This window comes from Pseudorasbora parva, chromosome 16 (assembly GCF_024679245.1).
Source record: "Pseudorasbora parva isolate DD20220531a chromosome 16, ASM2467924v1, whole genome shotgun sequence".
Taxonomy (NCBI): domain Eukaryota; kingdom Metazoa; phylum Chordata; class Actinopteri; order Cypriniformes; family Gobionidae; genus Pseudorasbora; species Pseudorasbora parva.
The window spans coordinates 10,514,574-10,538,873 of NC_090187.1; the positions used below are offsets into that span (position 1 = coordinate 10,514,574).

A 24,300-nucleotide genomic window follows, 5' to 3' on the forward strand; every position below is an offset into this window, starting at 1 on the left:
TTGTGACACTCAGTGGCTAAATCATAATATATTGAACACACACCTTCAGTTTTTAATTGTAGTATCTGTTCTTTAACTGAACTGATTTTATGAAGATGGATGCAGTGGTGGAAAAGTGAAAGGGATTCAGTAGCCATGGCTTTGGGAGTGGCCTCACATGGCAGCGAAACATTCTGGGAATTGTTGTACTTTATCCCCATGGGACAAAAATACATTTTCTGTCTTTTCTCAGTCTAGAAAGCACCAAATAAAAAAACATTTTCACATTTCTACTACATTAATGACCCAGTTTAAATACAACCCCCTTGGTGGTTGAAATGTGCTACTCTTCAAGGATATCGTCATGCCAACTTCTCTAGCACACTGTAAAAAATTTCTAGTGCTTTCAACTAATTATTATTTAGTAACTAGTTCCACAGATATTTTACGTTCACTCAATTTCGTTCTAGAAATTGTTACCTGAATTAATATTTTTTAATTGGCTCAAACTTGACTTCAACATTAAAATATACGTTTGCTCAATTATTTTTTAAAGTTAATTGAATTAATAATTTTTAGTTGGCTCAAACTTGACTTCAACTTTAAAATGTACATTTACTCAACCTGTTTTTATAATTAATTCAACGAAAACGTTTTAGTTAGGGGTTTCATTTTTAAATGGTTTTAATTGTTACTAGAAATTGCAGGTGAACTAGTTACAACATGTTATAGTGAGGATAAAAACAGGTTAAAGCACATTGTATCATCTGCATTTATAACATGTCATACAAACAATACATTTTCATAAGAATTAATTTCAAATGTCTTTAAATAATAAAAAAATGACCAAAGCCCTTGTCACTTTTCTTTAATGTCTTTAATGCACCTTTAGTTTTGAAAATACACACACAGTCAAAGTCGATACAGTGGAGCATTCTTTCTTCTTGTCAGTGTTTCAGCTGGTGAAGGGATAGTTCACCAAAAATGAAAATTCTGTCATCATTTACTCGCCATCATGTTGTTCAAATCCTGTATAATGTTCTTTGTTCTGCTGAACACAAAATAAGATATTTGGAAGAATTTTTGTAACAAAGCAACCATTTACTAACAGTATTTTCCCCCCTACTATGGTAGTGAATGGTTGCTCCATCTGCTTGGTTACAAACATTCTTACAAATGTCTTATTTTGTGTTCAGCAGAACAGAGAAACTCACACAGGTTTGGAACAACATGAGGGTAAATGACAATTTTCATTTTTGGGTGAACTATCCCTTTAAGAAGAACTGACTGGCTTGGATGAGAAACTTTGCCACGACAAACCATCAATGGATATCTTGGTCACACCCTGTTGGAGAAAGAAAGATAACAATTAATAAAAATAAATTAAAATATATATATATATATATATATATATATATATATATATATATATATATATATATATATATATATATATATATTCTTTATACATTTTATTAATATTAAGAATTTACTTGCATGTGTGACTAAACTAAAGTTACAAACTAAAGTAATTTAAAAGTATTTTTTTTTACCCTATATTGCAACGTAAGCCTTACATGGCTAGCTTTCTTTCTCTTACGCTGTTTAGAATTCGTCCCACTTGTGAGGACGATTAAATGAGCGACATTTTCATAGTATTCGTGGTTATGTTGTTCCCATAACTTTACGGTCCAATTTCACAAGTTGGAACACGAAAAAATCACGTTTAACACAACAAAGTAACCCTAAATTGCGTGCATTATTTGGCCAACATTAAGTTACACGTTTGACATGTTTCAGTACATTTCCTTGTATACAAATCACCACAGCACCTTGGCCTATTATAGCTAATAAGAGAAAGTTTGTCTGACACAATAGCACACACGCTGAGATTAAATCTAAAATACATTATAGTATTATAGTTTAAAACAAAATTATGTATTTAAACATGGTCAAAGACCGCATTAACGTAACGTAAATAATTTAATCGATGACCAGTGAACTTGACGTAGACTTCACTTAGGCCTAAATAATCCCCATTTCCCTTGTATATATTTACTTCTTACTTCACTCCTAACGTTAAATATCCACACAAGCCTAATATGTTAGACATATTTGTCTGCAATATAATCATTAACACTTACCTGACGCGTGAACTGCACCCTCAAAATAGCTGCTGCTGTCTCTCCGGTAAACGCGCGAAGTCCTTTGATCTCAATCCCTCCGCGAAATCAAACAAGTACCTCAGATATCCTTCCGCGAAATCAAACGAGCAATACAGATCCTTCCGCGTAGTCAAACCAACAAGCTCTTGTACGTATTCATTAAAATTAGGCAGATTAAATGCCACAATTAACTACTTATGTTAATGAATTATATATGTATATTAAATATGTAAGTGTTGTAGGATCCATCTCATTATAGCCTAATGCAGATACCATCATAAACAAAACATCGAAAATACATCTAATTTCACAAATATTGTTCTGATATAGGCTATTATCAAATGTTTTTTAACAGCCCATTTCAACAGCACAAACAAAAATCTCTTTACAATAGTAAAATATTGTGTGTAAAATATTGTGTTAGCCATAGCCTACTTTTATAAAATATTGACTGGATTCGCGTTTTTTAGTCCAGTCAACATTTGCAATTCTAAATGTTAACTGGATTTGAAAATATCAATTGATTTAATGTTTTTCAAATATATGTCAGCAGACTTAAAATAATATGTCTTCTTAACTAAGCACAAGTAAGAAAATTAGTTCAACATATATTTTTTTGCTCTTCCAACATTTTATTAATTGGATTTTTTAGAGTGCATCCTTAATTTAAAAATATTAGTTTTTCTAGTTAGTCAAAACAACAGCATAAAATAATGCACTTTCTTAGAGGAAATAATTTTCTATTTTCATGTATTACTGTGAAGCATATTCATCTGCACAGTCACACACAGCCAAAGCACAGCGAAAACAATGTTCTTCCGCAAAATGTACGCAGTTTTTCAATGTATTTATATTTGCAGATTTTCTTTTAATTACTTTTTTATTTTTATATTTCCCACTGAAACTTCCTCCTCCAATATGATTATGAGTGGGTTGTCAATTTATCTTGATCAATCACGGAATGTGCAGTTGAACTAACACATCTTTCAGACTCATCTGTTGCTTTGATCACTGCACACCTTAATCCAGAAAGCATGGCTAACTTTATATTAACCAGGGCTATTAAATCCTGGGACCGTACCTGCAAGTCAGAGTTTAGTTTAAATTCTGATTAAACACAGATCCAGCTAACCATGGTCTGCTAGATTACTTGATTATTAAAGGCTGGAGTGTTTGATTAGTTTAACTGGAACTAAGAGATGTTCTTCTTATAGGGAGATACCAGAAATATTATTACACTGTAAAAAAAAAATCCAGGTCTCCAATTGAACATTTTCAAGTGACTGATCACATCAAAAATTTTCAGTTGGAATTCAATTGCATCAATTCACAGAAATTCAATTTGGCCAACAGACCAACCTTCATAGACCTTTGGACAACCTTTGGCCAACAGACCAACCTTCATAGCTCCACCACTGGAGAAAACATAATGAGCATGTGCCTTATAAAGCATTCACTTTCTGCAGTGAATGGCTTTCATGACTGTCTATCACAGTTTGCGGATACAACAGAAATACCTAGTAACAGTTTTTTTTTTTTAAACTGTAAACTTAAATTGATTGATGCATTGATGTTCACCAGCATAATATTATGCATGGGAAGCATAAGGGCTGGTGGACAAGCTACACCAGCTCATTTGTGCTTGAGAACAGCATGTCTGCTGGCCAGCATTATTCCAGCTCTAACCAGCATAAACCAGCCAGTAACAATATAGAATTGGATTTTTTTGTATTTTTTTTTTAGCCTTGTACACTTAAGAAGTAAACCAGTAAAACCAAGTTCTGGAGCACATTTAATTAAGAGAAAAGTAACTTACAAACACAATGAGATTTCCTAGCCATACATATTGTGGCATTGTCTTTCTTTTCTCTCTCTGGGCGGTGCCACATTATGTTTCAGCAATATCCAAGGGGTTGAGAACGTAATATAATGTAAAAACAAAGAAGTTTTATTGCGGGTAAAATAAAAGCAGGATTGCACACACCACTTCATTTGGCATGTTAAAAAATTGTGACAACTTTTTAAATCATTATTCAGACTTGTACGTTTTTGTTTTTATTATAATGTTATATTATAATGCTCTCACAGTAATACAAATGTCCTGTGAAGAAATAATTTCCAGAATAAAGCATCCCTGAGTGACAAATATTATTTTTCTGTGGCTTGTGTGCTAGTATTAAAGCATAAGTACACCCCCCCACACACATAGTAATCAACCCGATCACATGTAAATGTGTATAAATAGTACGAGTGTGCAATGTCATGGAATGTATACGGCAAAACTCATTTTGGCGTGCATATGATACGCTGTTTTTCGCGTGCATATGATTCGCACTTTTTTGGCGTGTATATGACACGCTCTTAGGTAGGTTTAGGGTAGGGGGGTGGGGGGTTCATTTGTATAATACGCCATAAAGTGCGTATCATATGCACGCGAAAACTAGCGTGTCTGGTAAGGTCGGAACATAAACTGGAATTACCATTAAAAAATCCATTGTACACTTATTTACAGGGCCACAAGCGAAAGCACAACTTCAGGGGCAAGAAAAGGCCAAAACTAAAAACAAACACCAAATAAAAAGGAAAAACTAAACCAGGAGAAAACAATATTTACAAAAGAAACGACACCCCCTACAGCTTCTAAGTGTGGAAAATGTATTTACAATACTTTACAAAATATACAAAAAAGGAGAAAATATTGACAGCAATTTATTAACTCTGTAGCACACTGTAGCAAACACACAATGGGTCTTTCTTTTTCAAACGGAAGGCTGCATATCTCGGCTGCTACGTCATCAAAAGTTGCTGAAGGCCTTCTCAATTTGAAGCAGAGGTGGGAGTAAGTCACACATGTGCAAGTCAGAAGGAACACTACGCTGTTAAGCATCTTCAGCAAAACTGGTTGATTATTCAAGAAGAGAAATATGCAGTTATCCATCATTGTGCAACACAAGTCGTAAACCAGATTTTAACAGTGCTTGATGCTTTCGTAGTGAAAGTTTTTTTTTTTTTTTTTTGTGTGGCAATTTTGAACTCATCATTGCTGAAAATGATGGATGCATCGCGACCAGAACCCGTCCAATCTGGCGACACTGAGCGCGAGTAAGAGGCGAGCATGGCCATGCGGTGTGATCCGTTAGTTACTGATTACCATTAATGTACCATTACTGATTAAAGTTTGCATAGGCAGCGCTCTCCATGTTCATTCACGACTATCTCCGTTAGCGCTCTCTGCTTATCTGCTGCGTCATGTGGTTAGGTTACGGTGATTTAAAAAAAACTCTATTTATTTACAAAAACAAGTTATTTCGAGTCATTTAACTCAAGTCCGAGTCAAGTCTCAAGTCATGAATATCAAGTCAAAGTCAAGTCGAGTCCTTTATTAATAATTGTCAAGCAAGTCTCAAGTCCTAAATTGTGTGACTCGAGTCTGACTCGAGTCAAGTCATGTGACTCGAGTCCCCCACCTCTGATTTGAAGAATCCTTGGAAGGCAGCATTCATTTTACATCCTTCATTCGGCCTTTGTACCCATTTAAATTCACAAAAATAAACTGAACTTGTCTGAGTTTATGATGAAATGTAAGACAAAAATAATGTTTTCGGACATGAAAATGTATGTACATTTATCACTAACACTAAACGGATAATAATCCAAGCTGCTGAGAGGCCGCAAACAGCTGTCATTCACTGTATTGCATTAATAGAGAACCAATCAATATAAAGATTTGTAATACAAAGTATTTTTACAAAATGAAGTGCCTTGAACGTGGGGGAGGGAACGTGTGTAAGGTAGTCATGCGCACTTACTAGACCGTCTCATTAGTGTTTAATTTCTGAGGAGGACACTAGCCTACAAGCCTCAGAAGGACTGGACTGGGAAGGACGCAGTCTTGGTAGGATGCAGCCTTACGTTTGAGTAACAACCATAGCACGTGCAATACAACAATAGGAAGTCACAAGTTGAGCAGAGCTCCCTCTTCAGGCAACGCAGTCCTTTTATTGCTCCTTGGTCTCATTAACATCAATCACCTCTGGAGATCCCTCTGGTCTGATCAAATCATGTGAAAGAAAGAATGATACAAAAGAGAGGGAGAGCGAGAGAGAGAGAAAGGCAGACAGGACCAGCAAAGCAACACATATACACAACATATCTCAGAACGTAATAATAATCAATGCTAAGTGACCCGACAACATGAGAACTAGCAGTGAAGTAAATTCCCCACTGTGAGCCCCATTTTTTTCTTGCAACGCCCTCTGCTGACTGGCTATGAGAGGACAGCTTCTCATATTACCCGCTCTATCCCACAAAACTAGCTCTGCCTGGGGAGCACAACATCCTGAGGAATAATGCATCATTAAAGGCTTCCCCTTAGACCCTTCACTGATGTTCACTGGATGATCCCCATTAACTATTTGGACTTCCTCTAGCATTTGATGTCCATGTTCAGCTCCTGTTCCAAGGTGGTGATTACTGATTTCTGGGGTGTCTTTTTGTGGCTGTCGCAAAGGGAGATGGACGCCTCCTGTGGTCTTTTCATAAAGATGTGGGAAATGTTGTACGCGTCTCTCTGTAGTCACTTCAGACAGAATGAGGATGCCTTCACCTTGTGCAAGCTGTATGGATGCCAGTCCGGAGTGACCTCTGTCTTTTGCTACCAATGAGACTTTCCAGTTGCCCTGAGAGCACAGAGAGGGGCAGGAGGACTCCACATGCAGGGAAGAACATGCTGGAGGAGTTTTGTCCGGCTCCTGGAATTGTCACAAGACCATGTTAAAAAAAAAACATTGACAATGTTTAATGTAACAGGCTAGTTCACAAATGAGACAGTAAACCCGGAAGTAGACATGTAAGTCTTAAATCATATTTAAAAATGCATGAATGTAATTGTATTAGATGTCAAAATATCATGTCATCTCAATTTTTGCAAGGAGCATATTGTTATTTTTAGAAAAATAAGGAATAAGTTCTCCTTAAAGATATTATGTGGGTAATATGTTGTGGTTATTAACATGACTGTAATTGGAATGGAGCTCTGTTTAACAAAGTGTGTTAACATTTAGCTAATGTATTCTGAACAACAATACAAATATTTTTTCCCCCACAAAATGTATTCATCTTCCATCCACTCTCCAAACTACTAGATCCTAAGCCAGCATCTCATCGCAAGCTGGGAAAACACCATACACAGATGGCTAGTCCATCACATGGTACACAATTTCACATTCTCTCTCACACCTACATACAATTTAATGTCTCTAATTCTCCTCCATGTATTTGGATGGAGGGAGAAACCCTCAGAGAAACTGGAAGAAAATGAAATGCCAATGAAATGGCTCCTGGCTCAGCCAGGACTTGAACCTGTGACCTTCTTCATTATATAACATTGTGATGGTTCTTACCTCCGGTATCACTGTCAAGTGTACCACAGCATAGTTTAAGTCCGGTGAGTTTTCTGCTTGAACAGTCAGAGTCAGTGTGATTGCTCTCCCTGTTGGAGCATTATGAGGGGTCCTTATCTCAACCTCCCTCTTCACAGAGCTCCTCACACCAATAAATAGCCTAAAAAAGGAATAATTGTGAAGGACATATCTAACATCTCTGCCTGGAATATAAAAGAACACTATATTGCAAAAAGTATTGGGAGACCTTGAAATCATTAAATTCAAGTGTTCTAATCACTTCCATTGCCAATGGTTTATAAAATCAAGGACCTGGGCATGCAGACTGCTTCTACAAACATTTGTGAAAGAATGGGTTGTTCTCTGGAGCTCAGTGAATTCTGCATGATGCTGTGATAGGTTGCCACCTGAGCACCTGAGTCCATTCGTGAAATTTTATCTACTAAATATTAAACGGTCAGCTGTCAAATTAAGTGGTGTAAAGCATGCCGCCACTGGACTCTACAGAAGTGGAGACGTGTTCTCTGGAGTGACCTATCATGCTTCTCTGTCTGTCAATTGGATGGAGGAGTCTGGGTTTGCTGGTTGCCAGGAGAATGGTACTTTGATGACTGCATTGTGTAAAGTTAAGTGGAGGGGGGATTATGGTGTGGGGTTGATTTTTAGTGTAAGGGATTGGCCCCCTTAGTTCCAGTGAAAGAAACACTTAATGCTTCAGTATACCAAGACAAATTCATACCAACTTTGTGGGAACAGAGAATAAAATTCCCATAAACACACTCCTTGTGGAAAGGAGTCTTTCCACAAGGAGTCTTTCCTTCACAAGAAGAATATTGTGGCCTTCCCAGAAGAGTTGAAGCTGTTATAGCTACAAAGGGTGGGACAACTCCAAATTAAACCCTATGGATTAAGAATGGGATGTCATTCAATTTAAAGGCAGGCATCTTAAAACTTTTGGTAATATAGTGTATATTCCACCAAACTACTGATGAAAATTAAGCCTTTATGTAGACCTTATTTGAGTAAGTGAAGTAAAGTGTAGTTGTTTCATTTAACTAGCTCTTTCTATCGTTCTTACCTTTGTTGGTCTCGGTTGGAGAGATACCCAAGGTCATCTTCTGCTGAAAAACTGAAATGACGGTTGGGGCCAAGATTGAATATTTCAAACAGCACAGTCGAGCTGTGACCTGCGAGAAGATGTGGAGCAGAGAGCACCTGGGGACAAGGGGAACTTTTCATTCCAGGGACACTAAAATTATGATCAAAGTTATTCAACTAAATATACAAATAAAATATAGGAATTTGGTTTTATTTAATTCTATAAACTATAATACTAATCTGCCAACATTGTCGCTATATGATCAATTAAAATAAGCTGATAACATCACTGTTTTCTCCAGAACGACTGCACAGCCAAATCTAATTTTGTTGCAATATTGTCCTGTTTGACACTGTGAAGCTGCTTTGACACAATCATGATTGTAAAATCGCTATATAAATAAAGTTGATTGATTGATTGGTTGATTCATTCATTTGGCTGTTTTACATTTTGCCAGCACAGTATTCTCAAATTCACTAATACCTGTATTTGTACGTGTGTTGGTTGAATCATCTCAGTGGAAACTCTTTCGAGCTGGTTGCCCCTACCATCCTTTCCAGAGAGACGCATGGTGAATGGTATCCTAGGAACTGAGTCCATGTAGCCCACTAACTCCTCTCCAGACCAATGAGATGACGAGTTTAGCAAAATCTTCTGAAGGCTCTCGCCTTTGGGTCCTAACAGGGTCACGTGACTGAATGAGGCCTCCTCATTGGGTGAGAGGCCTGTCACTGCAACCACTAAAAATACTGGGTTCCCTTATCGAGGGAACTTCCCACTGCGTCGAAACGCTTTGGGGATGCTCCCTAAGCATCAGCGAATCTGAAGCCTGAATAAACACTAGTCCAATCCGATTGGTCGTGCGTGATGACGTCATTGTGACGGCGTACCCGGAAGTATAAAAGGGGGGCCGGCGCATAATGGCGGCAGTTATTGCTCTTCAGCATAGCGCTCTCTGTTTGGTCTGTCTATTTACTGTTGTCTGTCCAGTTGCGAGTGTGTGTGTGAAAGATTTATTTAAAAAGTATGGAAGAGAGAAGGAGTGCATTTAGGCAGTGTGTGCATCCGTGTCCCCGTTACATCTCGGGATCGGATACACACCTGTTATGTGTGCAGTGTCTGGGTGTTCAGCACGCTCGGGCGGCTCTCGAGGGAGCCGCCTGTGAACACTGCGAGCTGCTGACACTCAGACTGCTCCGCTCTCGGCTGGCCGTGTTCGATGAGACCGGCCAGCCTCGTGAGCCCCGTGGTTCTGGACCCGCGGTCGCTGAGGCGGCTCGGCGTCGCAGATCATGGGGCTCACAGCGGGACTTGTCAGAGGGTTTCGGGACTGCAGCGGCACTTTCCCAATCCTCCTCTGACAGTTCCGACGATCTTCCTCCCCGTGTGGAAGCCCGCTTGGCGGCATCTTCCCCCGGGTTGGAGGGTCCGATGCTTGAGCTGTCTGATTCTGAGGAATTAGATGTGCTCAGCATCGAGGCGGGTGACGTTAAAACACCATACACACTGCTTCACTCATAAAATAAGGTGCTCAGGCAGTCCCCGAGGGGGCTGCCTGTAGTAACCCGGTGTTCTCCGTTCCCGTGCGGAAGCCCGCGATGCGGCTCTTCCCCGGGAGGGAGAACCAGATGCTTGAGCGATCTGATTCCGAGGAATTAGATGTGCTCAGCGTCGACGGAGTGAAGCAAACGAGAGCTCGCCACCTTATAATGCAGGCTCGATCTCGCGTTGCCGAGGCAGCGCGTGCATTAAGGGTCTGCAACAGAAGTGAACACACGCTATATGTGTACATGTGATACTGTTTAGCGAGGCTTGCAGTCAGCCCCTGAGGGTGCTGGCTGTGGTCGTTGAGAAATGTCTCGTAGCGTACAGAAACGTGCGTTTTCGAGTGTTTCAGCCTCGCGCCTGTGGCTTTCATCTCGAGGGATTAAAGCCAAATATGTTGGGAACGATTCGAATCTCGCGTTGCTGAGGCAGCGTGTAGATGACGAGTAGTTGAATACATATTTAAACAGTATGGTCTGGTGATTAGGGCTGCATTTAATTCTGAGGAATTTAAATTAAACATTATCTGACTTTGAGGAGTTAGATATGTCTATTCAGCCTATCATTCAGCATGTTCACGTGATGGGTGATTATGGTGGCATTTATTTCTGAGGAATTAAATGGGATTTATCTAACTTTGAGTAGTTAGATTATCAGCCTATCATCCCAGTTGTGTTCACTATTTGGGTGTTTTTGGTGGCATTTAATTCTGTGCAATTAAATGGGATTTATCTGACTTTGAGGAGTTAGGTATTTCAGCCTATCATCCAAATTGTGTTGCTCCCGGGGAGCGTTCGAGATCGCCTCCTCTGTGGAGTCTTCTGGAAGTCGATGCTGCGATCCGCCGTCTACGACGCTCGGGCCACATTGGCTTCCAGCGAACGCATGCTGCTCTAGCCGCCTCTAGAAAGACTGCAGCTGGGCAGCAAACGCGTTCGCACACCGAAAATCCTCCCCGACTAAGCCCTGCCGGGTGGCCGCTTCAGGGGGTCGGGCAGGAGGCTCGGTGGGTACCAGAGACCAGCCTTGAGAGGCTGGTTCCCCTAGTAGAATATATCAGCGCATAGTCATTATGCTCCTGAATATATCTGTTGGGCCCTGTGTACCATGGGCAAAGGGTGCAGACTGCAGTTCAGTGTTCCACCACCGGGGTTCATCGGTATGGCCTGGATAGTGGTGTGCCCAGCCCAGTGGCCTGCTGGCCAGCCCCCTCTCCAGAGGAGCGATCGAGGTCGCCTCCTCTGTGGAGTTTTCTGGAAGTCGATGCTGCGATCCGCCGTCTATGACACTCGGGCCACATTGACTTCCTGCGAACACATGCTACTCTAGCCGCCTCTAGGGAGACCTCGGCTGGGCAGCGAACGTGTTCGCACACCGAAAATCCTCCCCGACTAAGCCCTGCCGGGTGGCCGCTTCAGGGGGTCGGGCAGGAGGTTTGGTGGGTACCAGAGACCAGCCTTGAGAGGCTGGTTCCCCAAGTAGAATATCTCGGCGCATGGTTATGCTCCCGAATATATCTGCTGGGGCCCTGTGTACCTTGGGCAAAGGGTAGAGCCTGCAGTTCAGCGTTCCACCACCGGGGTTCATCGGTGTGGCCTGAATAGTGGTGTGCCCAGCCCAGTGGCAGGTAGGGAACAGGACGTGTGCTCCCTGAGGGTAAAGGAGGCTATGTTGTGTATCCCTCCGCCAGACAGGGAGTCCGGCTTTACGGTCGCTACCTCATGGTTCCCAAAGAGGATGGAAGGGTGCGTCTATTATTAAATCGGAGGTACTTGAACCGTTCTCTGAGGAGATTCAGGTTCAAGATGCTCATTATCCCATCGTGAGTCAGATCCAGTTCGAGGACTGGTTCGTCACGATGTATCTAAAGACGCATATTTCATATCTCCATCCTTCCTGCCCACAGGAGGCCTGAGGTTCGCTTTCGGGGGCGAGGCGTACCAATATCGGGTTCTTCCCTTCGGCCTCACTGTTAAGCACACCACTGTGAAGCACTTTCAGAGAGTGCTGGGGCACATGGCAGCAGCGTCCAACATGATACCGTTCGGCCTGCTACACATGAGACCCCTCCAGTGGTGGTTGAAAACCAAGGGGTTTTCCCCCAGAGGGAATCCTTTTCATATGATCAGGGTAACGCGCAGATGCCTTCGTTCCCTAGTCATATGGAAGAAACCTTGGATTCTGTCCCAGGGGCCAGTGTTGGGAGCGTCCTGTTGCCGGAAATCCGTTTCAACAGACGCCTCCCTCACTGGTTGGGGCGCGGTCATGGACGGCCGCTTTGCGAGGGGCCCATGGGAGGGCCGTCATTCCTCCTGGCACATAAATTGCCTGGAGATGATGGCGGTCTACAAAGCTCTCAGGAGCTTTCTCCCGGACCTCCGCGGCCAACATGTCCTGGTGCGGACAGACAATACGGCTGTCGTAGCGTACCTCAATCGCCAGGGAGGGGTAAGATCGCGCCCTCTGTGCAGATTGGCGCATCTAATCCTCCTGTGGTCCCAGGGGAAACTGTTGTCCATCAGGGCAATGTAGGTCCCGGGGGTTCAAAATCAGGGAGCAGACATCCTGTCGAGGCAGGGGCTGAGGCCCGGGGAGTGGCGGCTCCACCCCGAAGTGGTGGAGGCCATATGCGAGAGGTTCGGCCCAGTGGAAGTGGATCTGTTTGCGTCTCGAGAGACGTCCCACTGTCCACTGTGGTTCTCCCTCACGCATCCAGCCCCGTTGGGGTTGGATGCCATGGTGCAGACGTGGCCGAGGCTGCGTCTGTACGCATTTCCCCCGATTGCTCTGCTCCCGGGAGTCCTGGAGAGGGTCCGTCGGCAGGGGGTCAGTCTACTTCTGGTAGCACCCCGTTGGCCGACGCGAGTTTGGTTCTCAGATATCATAGCCCTGCTGGCAGGTCATCCATGGCAGATTCCTCTGAGGAGGGATCTCCTGTCTCAGGCGGCGGGGACGATATTCCACCCCCGGCCGGAGATTTGGAACCTTTGGGTCTGGCCCCTGAGGGGGCCAGGTACCTAGAGGCTGGCCTGTCGGCAGACGTGGTAGAGACCTTACTCAGTTCCAGGGCTCCGTCCACAAGGAGACTGTACAGCCTCAAGTGGAATGTGTTTTCCACTTGGTGTAGGGGGCGTGAGGTGGACCCAGTTAACTGCCCAGTGGCTTCAGTGCTGGAGTTCCTCCAAGATCGCTTCTCTGCGGGCCTAACCCCGTCCACACTCAAGGTGTACGTGGCTGCCATTGCGGCTTTCCACACTCCTCTGGGTGATGGGCCTCTGGGTAGGCACCAGTTGGTTGTACAGTTCCTCCGTGGGGCTCGGAGGATGAGGCCTGTGGCTCAGTCCAGAGTTCCAACCTGGGACCTGGCAGTGGTTCTCGAGGGGTTGGCTGAGGCCCCCTTCGAGCCACTGGAGTCAGCAGAACCGAAAAATCTGACCCTTAAGGTGGCTTTTCTACTCGCCATCTCCTCTCTAAGGAGAATGGGGGATCTCCAGGCCTTGGCAGTAACGCCGACTTGCCTGGAGTTTGCCCCGGGTGGAGTGAAGGCCATCTTACACCCTAGGCCGGGCTATGTGCCTAAGGTCCCATCGAGGGTGGTCAGGTCTTTGGTTCTGCAGGCATTTCATCCTCCGCCTCACGTGACGGCGGAAGAGGGGAGACTTCACCTACTCTGCCCGGTCAGGGCACTCAGGGTGTATCTGGCGAAGTCCGCACAGTGGAGGAGATCTCAACAATTGTTGGTGTGTTTTGGCTCACCCAAGAAGGGGTTGCCTGCGTCTACCCAGACAATCAGTAACTGGATTGTCCAGGCAATAACCATGGCTTATCAGGTGCGCAGTTTGCCTTCACCTGTAGCCGTGAGGGCACATTCCACCAGAGGCATGGCCTCTTCGGTGGCCCTCCTTTCTGGGGTCCCCTTGCAGGATATCTGCGAGGCGGCGGGGTGGGCTACTCCACACACTTTTATCAGGTTCTATAGCCTGGATCTCCCTGCGACGCCTGGCGCGAGGGTGCTCCAACCCTAGTTGTGCCCGGTCTCCGGCTTCACACTAGGACAGGCGCTACCCTCGGTGTGGCCTAGTGGGTACTCGTTCCCCAAAGCGTTTCGACGCAGTGGGAAGTTCCCTCGATAAGGGAACGGCTCGGGTTATGTATATAACCCTTGTTCCCTGAGAGGGAACGAGCACTGCGTCGTACCGCCACACCTCGGCACGCCTGGAGCGCATGCTTCAGAGCAAAAAACTGCCGCCATTATGCGCCGGCCCCCCTTTTATACTTCCGGGTACGCCGTCACAATGACGTCATCACGCACGACCAATCGGATTGGACTAGTGTTTATTCAGGCTTCAGATTCGCTGATGCTTAGGGAGCATCCCCAAAGCGTTTCGACGCAGTGCTCGTTCCCTCTCAGGGAACAAGGGTTATATACATAACCCGAGCCGACTCCTAAGAAGAAATGTGTGGATAAGAACTCAACTCAACATCAATGAAAATGTTAATTGTAAACTAAATTCAACGTTACACAAATGGCTCAGGGAACAATGACAAAGACCTGCTATAGGACTGCCCTCCATTTTCCTTAGTCCTGGATGTGTCTCATTAGACTCTTTTGCAAAATAGTACAGGAAGTCCAAGCTACTATCACCTACAGAACATCAGTTAATGTCACTTTGGAAAAACTTATTACTAATTGTATTGTATTATTAAATATTAAGTTGAGACATACATTAAGTTAAAATATGACATTAAGTCATTTTTACCTAGGATGCTGAATGTAGTTGGTCCAATGGCTTTGATCGATAGCTGCCATACACCTATCTCTAGTGGAGGAAGCAGGCTTATTCTGTATAGACCCTTAGATGAGTCCAGCATTGCCAGAGGACCATCAGTACCAGGAAGAGATTGTTGAGAACCTGAGAGAGAAAAATAGATATGGCAGATCATCCAAAGTAACTTAAAATGAGAAATGCTACAATGCAAATGATTCATCCTAGGGAGACTAATGTGAAGTGGTTGAATACGAAGTTCCATAATTGTTTAGAAAGGCACAATATAGTACAGAGATGTAGGTGATACAGATTAAAGCAGAGAGAGAATAAAGTGGTTTATGATGGAGTGAATCAGCTCTTTTAAGCGCTCAAGGGATACTGTCTTTAGATGTTTTAATGAAGGTATAGATTGGGAACTCTTTGTGTAGGTATTGGAAACTTATCTTTGGAGTTCCTCCTACCTCCTGAAATGCATGTTTTGACTAATGGGTCCTGCACACTGTGCGATTTTTCAAAATCCTTTGCGAATGTTCCTTGTCAGACTGTACGAACATGATCCCCAATGTAAGCCATGTCACACTGTAAGATCTCAGTTGTCTCAATCATACAGAGACAACTGAGAATCTTTTAGGATTTGCTAAATTTGTCTCAGATCGTGGGCAAAATCACAGTGTGCACAGGTTTAACACAGGCTAAGATTCTGCACTGGTCAGCTTGCACAGTATCCGGCAAGGTTTCTGGGTTCTAATGTAAGGTAATGTTCAGGGGAGAATATTTGTGCGTGCTTTTTTTCTCTACGTTAGTGTGAGTACCTGAGGGACTGACAAGTTCACAATGTGTGAGCTGACCAGTGATGTGCAGCATTACTTTTGTCACAGCCTCGTCCACTCTGAAGGAGTTTGATGAATCCGATTCACCCTCTGTGTGAAGCAGAGTCACCTATTTAGAGAAAGAAACATCGTTGTGAAGAATCCTGTAACCAGAATCCTGACAGAACTGTATTGTTTTCTTGAAACAGGCAGACATTATGGTCTTTTGGTCCTCTTGTGTTTCCAGTTGATTGTACCTTGCTGGAGGTAGTAGTGTCTTCTACAATAGCTGACACTTTGTGGATGTCTTTGTTTGTCGTGAAGATGGTCATTCCCCCAGATAAAGATGAAAGAGAGGAATACAGAGAGAATCTACCTGGAGATAAAGTTTCTCTTCTTTTTCTCTTTCTTAAACCTCTTTCTCTTCGTTTGAGGCTTAGATCCTCAGTCAGCAAGAAGTTCACCTAGCACATGTTTTGAGATTAAATAGATGAAAACACGGTCCTGAACATAGTTGTCTACATAGGCAACTGCTTTCTAAGGCAGCTTCCTTGCTAAAATGTAACTTTATAAATGACTGATCTGGAAATTCAGCTTTCCGCATAAGAGCCTCAATAAAGTTTGACGTTACCATTGCTGCTAGGAAAACAACAAACACTCTAATAAACACACATAACACACAAGGATTGAATAAATAGTCAGTTATTAATTAGACTGAACTTTTCCATGAATACTTCTAATTATTGAATGTATATTTCTAGTGCCTGAATGTAGACAGTGTGTTTGTGAGTTACCTTCGTTTGCTTATCCAGTATGAGAGCCTGGACTGCTCTCTGCAGATGATAGTCTTTAGGAGAGGCGTCTGTGAATACAAATATCTCTGACAGTGGAGGGCTATGGGTCAGAGCCAACTGATCCACAGACACATTCACACAAAAGAGACACACACAAATAGAGAGACCCTTAGATTTTACATCATGGTAATTTGTACTCAATACATCAAAATTTACACTAAAAAGTAAGGCAGGTTTTTATTAATTGCATTCAAGTTATACATTTTAGTATATGCGTTCCATGGGACTGCAGCCTTGTGCAATGGTCTACTATTTGAGTCTACTAGTAAGTTAGGCAAAAGTTTTTTTTTTCTTTTCTTAAAATGATTTAAAAGGTTTGTGCTGTTTATCTTCATTATATCCAATTTACCATACCATAAAAAGTAGCTTACCCTCAAAATGCTGATTGGTGGTAAAACAAATATTGGGTTTTTCCTTCCTTATTATATCAGTATGTTATTATATCAGTCTAATATAATTGTGTTTGGTTGTGTTCAGTGTTTTCTAAGAATGTCCAAGAATGTCAGATCACAATTGTATGGTTACCTGAAGAGCAGACAGACACATCTCTGGTTCATCCCCACCTCCAAGAGCCGTCAGATCCTCCATGAATTGCATGAACTGATCAGGGTTATCTGTCTCCATCACTGGTCCAAAACCTGATATAACAGACTTCATCAAATATTCATTCATCATCTTTATTTCATTTTTCTTAGAATTTGTACATATGCCAGTTGCACATATTGTTAAAGTGTAACAAAAAAGTTTACTAAAGGGTCTTTCACACCGGGTAGTTCAGTTAACATAGTTATAGGAGCTAACTACCAGGGTGGTAGAACTATACCAGACGCGCTTGTTGTTGTGACTTTTATTTTGATGGCCCTGAGAATGCCTGAGCATGCCTGAGCACACAGCTCTCACATTCTCCATCTTCATTCGTTTACAATCTGATTAACAGTCCTGTTTAATAGGCTACATTATTAGACAGAAATGTTATACAAATATAGTAGACAGTACGTTAAAAATATTAGTGTTTGCAGTGTGGTTGATGTTTGATGGTTGTGGTTCCAATCAAAGTTGAGTTTGGTCTCTTTAAAATTGCGTTGGATTTTCTCTTTAGCGTAAAGGTGGAGAGGTCCATCTATTGTGTTTTTCCATGTTTGTTGAGTTATTATCTTTAGTAAGTATATAGGCTATAATCTGTGTGTGTAGACAGCTTTTTTTAAAATGCCGGGTGCTGTTTTTTTGTGTGCGTTCAGTCAATCAGTGTACACTTATGTGCCTGGTAGTTCCTATTGTGCTGGGTTAGACCATATTCTGTGAAGTAGGAGCTAAATTCGTTCTCTCAAAAGGAGTTCCAAGAACTAAAATCCTAAAAATTCCTAGTTCTTGTGGTGCGAACACACCAAAATCCGGGCATTTCCACCTTTAGTTCTAGAAACTATGAAAAGGTTCTTCTGGTGTGAAAGCCCTTCAACTCAGATTAGGGTTTTGTTCAGTGTTATAATGTGCTTGTAATAGGCAGAAGATATCACGCTAACCAGGGTCATGAAAAGGCACCAGAATGAAGGTGCCAGGCAGACTAGTGCGTTGGCTCTTTTCACGGGCCTGTATGATGGAGAAGGCTCGGAGACGTGCAGCTGTGATCTCCTCAAACATGCTACCGGTGGTGTCCATGACGAAGACCAAGGCTGGGGGCTGCTGGACACTGAAAAGCCTACAGGTTTCCACAAACTACATCACTTATGTGTTTTGCATCTTTGGACAACTCCGTTTCAGTAAACTAGCAACAGGATAGTAAAACTTCACGGACAAACCTTTTATCATGCTGTCAGTATAAAAAAGGGGTGTCTAAAGTAAAACAGAAATTTCTTTCTTGTCTCGTAGATCACTGTAAGCAGGATTTAAGTTAAATAAAAGTGACCTCTGACCTGAGGAAGCTTTTGGGCCCCACCTCTTTGCGGAGGTCTTGGAGCACTCTGAGGGTTGCTGTGGTAGCCAGATGGGCAGCTTCTTTGTGGAGGAAGTGATGAGGGGAGAACAGCGGAGATGTGCTGTCTTTGTTAATTCCTCCTTCAGCTCCTTGGTGACGACTACTGTCCAAAATTCCACCGTGACTGCACTTGCCTTTAAATAGAAAGATAACGCATGCTATTTTTTTTTAAAAAGTAACTTACTAAATCTTCAGAATTAATTATAACTCAGTTAACCTTAATTCAGCAGACATGGTTCTCAAAACTGACTAACAAATAAGGGGATCAAATTTTACACATTTATTAAATCCATATTTATTAATGCATATTTATTAATTTGGACAGTAATATATATATATATATATATATATATATATATATATATATATATATATATATATATATATATATATATATATATATATTCTTCAAGTTACACAATAATGCCTATACCTGGTGGTTTAACAGGGTAAGTGCTGAAATAGCCAGTAGTCAGTAGCGGTTCTGTCTTACGAACCATTTCCTCCAGGAGATTGCTGTAACAGCTAAATCTGTAGCATTGTGCACAGGTAGTGGTGTCCCCTGAAAACAGTATAAATTTATTTAGTTACAATAAGAGATTTATGGTGAGTAGTGACTGTTTTATGATATTATGAGGGACTCACCTGAGGCTACAGGAACTGAAGGCTCTTCTGGGTGAAGAAGGTGGAGATACACGGCTTGCTGACCCATCTCCACCCAGTTACTGTGACTGTAGAAGTCCTACAAACATATGCACAGGTTGCTGAACATATTTTCTATTGCTAACAATATTCTGATTAAATAAGAATCTTTGTTTACATTTTGAACCTCATAATCTCTTTATGTGTTTTTGTGTGTCTTTATTAGGACAGTTGACACAGAGACTGATAGGAATTGATAGGAGAGGGGAATGGGTGTTGGTATTGGACTGTGAGCTAGAACTTAAACTCGGGTCGTCTTAAGCACGATTGCATACAGTATTTGTTGGAGCAATGGTATGCTTACAGTATTTTTATATATATATATATATTTCACATAATTTATGCTATCCAAGCAAATATGTATGTGGCGAGGTGGACGAGTGTGAGACGTGGGAGGAGCGAGTGAGACATATAAGGACTAGCGACACCAGTGAAGGACAAGAAAGAACCAGGCCTGGACTTTATCTTGTGTTTTGTTTATGTTTTATTATGTGTGTGTGTGTGTGGCAGTCGTTGATGACGGGCTGCCTGTGTTCATTTTTATTTTTTATTTTTTTAAAGACTTTTAAATGTTTACTGGTTCCCACCTCCTTCTTCCCTGGACTCAGAACTGTATTACATTGTAACTATTAGGACACCTTTATAGATAGATTCCCCCTGAAAGGTGTGAATACTGTGACTTTGGCACTAGCTAAAGACATAACATTGTCTCCTCCAATGGCATGAGTTTGGGGTGGGAATATCCTAGAAACCTGTGTAAAAACAGTCATTATTTTTACCATTCTCACTGGTGACACTGGTGTCGCAGACATTCATTAAACAGAGTGTATTACATGTATGTGTTAGCCAACCTGTAATGAGTGGAAAAGCTGGCCCAGACTATGTCTAGCCCCCTGGTACTCTTTAGCCTGGGCCAGCAGTACAGTCTGGCCCCAGAACTCTCGGAGCATCTCCGTGGCTTCTTCCACCCTCTCAGAGTCAAAGTGGTACACTGGATCAGACCGTGTGGCACTCAGGAAATCCATAGCAGCATTAGCGCTTGCTACCTCACCAACAGCATGCCAAAAACTCCGACCTAGTCCAGTATACTGGAAAAAAAGGATTAGTGAGACTATATCCAATACTCTATTCACACAATCTACATTGGCTAATAATACTTTTGTCTTATAGGGAGACACATCATGGCTATATACTAGGTTGACAATGTTAAGATTCATCAGGCTAAAAAAAAAAAAAAAGATTCATCAGGCTCAAACTGAAAGAATGGTTTTAATTAATTCATAGTAATATAGACAGAGAGATAAAACAACACTGTGTGCGGTCCAATTCAATGTATAACGTTTTATTTTAGCCTACTGAACTAAAATATTAGTTCTTTCCAGTCAAACGCTCAGTCAGCACTATATAGTTGGCCCAAAGGCATCCTAAACTGGTCACTGGACACAACACACAGTGGAAATATCTATGCTAAACTTATTCACAGCCTATGGCATGTTAAATGTAACAATTCATTAGACAATGCCAAATGACATACATTATTTAGTCGCCTAGCACAAAATTAAGTTGCTTATGCGAGTGATTTAGCTAATCACAACCTTCAAAATATTACCAGAATCAATTGCATTTAGCCGTTAAACAACTGGATAAGTTAACCAGCATGAAACCTACCAGCTCCTCATTATTTAGATCATGTTGATGATCCACCATTCCGCTCAGAGTTTCCATTGTGATGTTGAGTATAGCTTGTTCCGTCATGTACTGGTGTGTGTATGAATCCCAGGACAATGTAAGTACGCGTGACCAGAAGTTGGGCAGAAAGGCTTGACATATTGGCAAATAGATGAACAGGACCAGGGCACACGAGTGGGTCAAAGCCGAGGAGCCCATTCCTTTACACATCATTCCACACCGGTCAAAACAACTGAACTGTTGAAGAAAGATGCATCACACCTGCAAAGGAGACAGTGCTCACGATAAGGCTCAAACAAGCTGTTGATATCTACAGGATGTGGTGAGCTGTTTTACCATACACACACCACTCTATCCAGCTATCCATAGCTGAAAACATACTTTCGGGCCTATTTAAATAAATAAAGCAGTTGTGGCACATAATATTCACAGTAATATAAATTCATATAATCATATAAATGATAAATCATTAAAATAATGATAATAATAATATGGACTGGACTGCATTTATATAGCGCTTTTATCCAAAGCGCTTTACATTTTTGCCTCACATTCACCCATTCATACACCGACGGCGATGTCAGCCATGTAAGGCACCATCCAGCTCGTCGGGAGCAGCTGGGGTTAGGTGTCTTGCTCATGGACACTTCGACACTTGGTCAGGTGGAACCGGGGATTGAACCACCAACCTTCTGGTTTGTAGACAACCTACATGAACCACTGAGCCACTGCCGCCCCAATAATAATATAAATCATTTAAATCAGATACATTTTTGAATTTCAGTTTATTTCACAGTTAACTATTTAAACAACAGGCCTTTATAGATTGAGACCAAATGTTTGGTCATGTTTAAACAAAACACACACATACACACGCGCACACACACACACACACACACACACACACACACACACACATACACACACACACACACACACACACACACACACACACACACACACACACACACACACACACACACACACACACACACACACACACACACACACACACGTTGGTCTATGTGGTTTACAGGGACTCTCCATAGGCGTAATGGTTTTTATACTGTACAAACCGTATTTTCTATCCCCCTACACTGCCCCTAAACCTACCCATCACAGGAAACATTCTGCATTTTTACTTTCACACACACACACACACACACATTCACTGTAAAAAAAAAAATCAGGTCTCCAATTGAAAATTTTAAAGTGACTGATCACATCTAAATTTTTCCGTTGTCCGAATGAAATATATGTGAATTAAATTCCATCACTTCACAGAATTTCAATTCGGCCAACTGAAAAATGTAGATGTGATCAGTCACTAGAAAGTTTTCAATTGGAGCTATATATATATATATATATATATATATATATATATATATATATATATATATATATATATATATATATATATATATATATATAAATCACCATATAAGAATGATTCCTAAAGGAACATATGACACTGAAGAATGGAGTAATGGCTGATGAATATTCAGCATTGCATCACAGAAATAAATGTTATACTTTTAAGTAAATTTAAATAGACAACCATTAATTATTTATTCCTTTTTGCTTCAGAGATTTGGGTGTGGCTTCATCCACCTTCTGTGTGTTTCAACTGATAATTCAATTTAAACTTAAATTGTTTTTGTCATAATGCAACCATGAATTTCTAATACTTTTAGTACAGAGTGCTGTAACATGTTATGTAATCAGAAAAGAGATATAGAACACAAGTATTTTTTTCTTACCTCTACTGGCTTCTTTCCTTTTGTGGTCTCAGTCAGCTTTTTTCATGTTTTCATGCTTTTAACCATTTGACAGTTTCAAACTCCAATCAGCAATTAGAAAAGCATTGTGCACGTTGTGGTTTTTACTCACAGACAGTCTCCTCACCACATGATGTGCAGTATTTTGAATAACAGAAGCTGAATAACAAGTTGTAAGACTTGTTTTTGTGAATATTTCTAGAGCTAAAGAGACAGAAACGTGCCCGCAACCTGGTTAAGATGGATGTCCACGAGACACATATCCTTATATCCTCATTGCATGTTCTTCCCTCCTTGTCTTTTTTCTCCTCTCTCTACGTTTTTTGTTTCTCCCTCACTTGCCCCATTTTAGCATGCTGCATTGACTCCACACAATAGTGCTGCATATATTAAGGGCCACTGTGTCCCCCTTCCCTGCTCTTAAGTTCTGTCTTTTGCTTGACATGAAAACACACACCATGATCACTTCCCCCAGTGCTTCTATTGTCATTTCATGGTGAAAGACTTAGGACGTGTTGCTAACCAACCCCTCTCCTGGCATTAGACTTTAGACCCAAGCTTTACTAGGGCTGGAAGGATAAAACTGCTTTGTATTGTGGGTCTTTTGTAGATTTTGAATTTGGCCCATGGAGGGTCTACGCCTGAATGTTTATATTTATTGTTTACTAAATGCAATTCAGATAAAATTATGGTGAATCTACTGTACCATCCAAATTGATAATCAAGAATAGGATTCACAACTTAAAATGGACAATCAAATCTATTTCTTTCACATCCAGACAGATAATCATCCACAGCACTCCCAGTAGTTCACTGGCATCATCAGTCAGTACTTTGAAATTGATGTTATTCACAATAGAATATAGATATCATATCAAATGTTGAAAGTGAGACATTTTAAATGTCATGCCAATTATTGGCTCATTTTGGATTTCATGAGAGCTACACATTCTAAAAAAGATGGGACGGATAGCAATAAGAGGCTCGAAAAGGTAAATGTACATATAAGGAACAGTTTGAGGACCAATTTGTAACTTATTAGGGCAATTGGCAACATGATTGGGTATAAAAGAGCCTCTCAGAGTGGCAGTGTCTCTCAGAAGTCAAGATGGGCAGAGGATCACCAATTCCCCCAATGCTGCTGCGAAAAATAGTGGAGCAATATCAGAAAGGAGTTTCTCAGAGAAAATTGCAAAGAGATTGAAATTATCATGCTTTACAGTGCATAATATAATCTAAAGATTCAGAGAATCTAGAACAATCTCTGTGCGTATGGGTCAAGGCCGGAAAACTATACTGGATTCCTGTGATCTTCAGGCCCTCAGATGGCACTGCATCACATACAGAATGCTACTGTAATGGAAATCACAACATGGTCTTAGGAATACTTCCAGAAAACATTGTCGGTGAACATAATCCACCATGTCGGCTAAAACAATATAGGTCAAAAAAGAAGCCATAACTAAACATGATCCCAAAGCGCAGGTGTTTTCTCTGGGCCATGGCTTATTTAAAATGGACTGTGGCAAAGTGGAAA

At 41.6% G+C, this 24,300-nt stretch overlaps 1 protein-coding gene across 1 annotated transcript; it reads right to left on the bottom strand.

Annotated features, from left to right (window-relative positions):
• Positions 1–4,837: 4,837 nt before the first annotated feature.
• vwa7 (von Willebrand factor A domain containing 7) lies at positions 4,838–23,060 on the bottom strand. Its single transcript, XM_067419521.1, has 17 exons — positions 22,746–23,060; positions 20,965–21,246; positions 20,148–20,384; positions 19,240–19,336; positions 19,028–19,156; positions 18,533–18,728; positions 18,143–18,318; positions 17,148–17,260; positions 16,563–16,679; positions 16,026–16,232; positions 15,772–15,898; positions 14,951–15,103; positions 14,743–14,835; positions 9,129–9,403; positions 8,625–8,761; positions 7,547–7,706; positions 4,838–6,895 (listed from the first exon to the last, which is right to left on the bottom strand). Exons 2-17 carry the CDS (start codon positions 21,196–21,198, stop codon positions 6,299–6,301), a joined length of 3,048 nt encoding a protein of 1,015 aa, XP_067275622.1. The 5' UTR covers positions 21,199–21,246; positions 22,746–23,060; the 3' UTR covers positions 4,838–6,298.
• Positions 23,061–24,300: the final 1,240 nt, after the last annotated feature.

What these genes read in the sequence shown, in the direction of transcription:
- vwa7 (XM_067419521.1), bottom strand. Translation starts at nt 21,198, where the DNA reads ATGATGTGTAAAGGAATGGGCTCCTCGGCTTTGACCCACTCGTGTGCC. An exon ending in TGTGTCTGTCTGCTCTTCAG is followed by an intron (nt 16,680 to 17,147) that starts GTAACCATACAA and finishes TCTGTGGATCAG; the next exon opens with TTGGCTCTGACCCATAGCCC. An exon ending in TACTGGATAAGCAAACGAAG is followed by an intron (nt 16,233 to 16,562) that starts GTAACTCACAAA and finishes AACATGTGCTAG; the next exon opens with GTGAACTTCTTGCTGACTGA.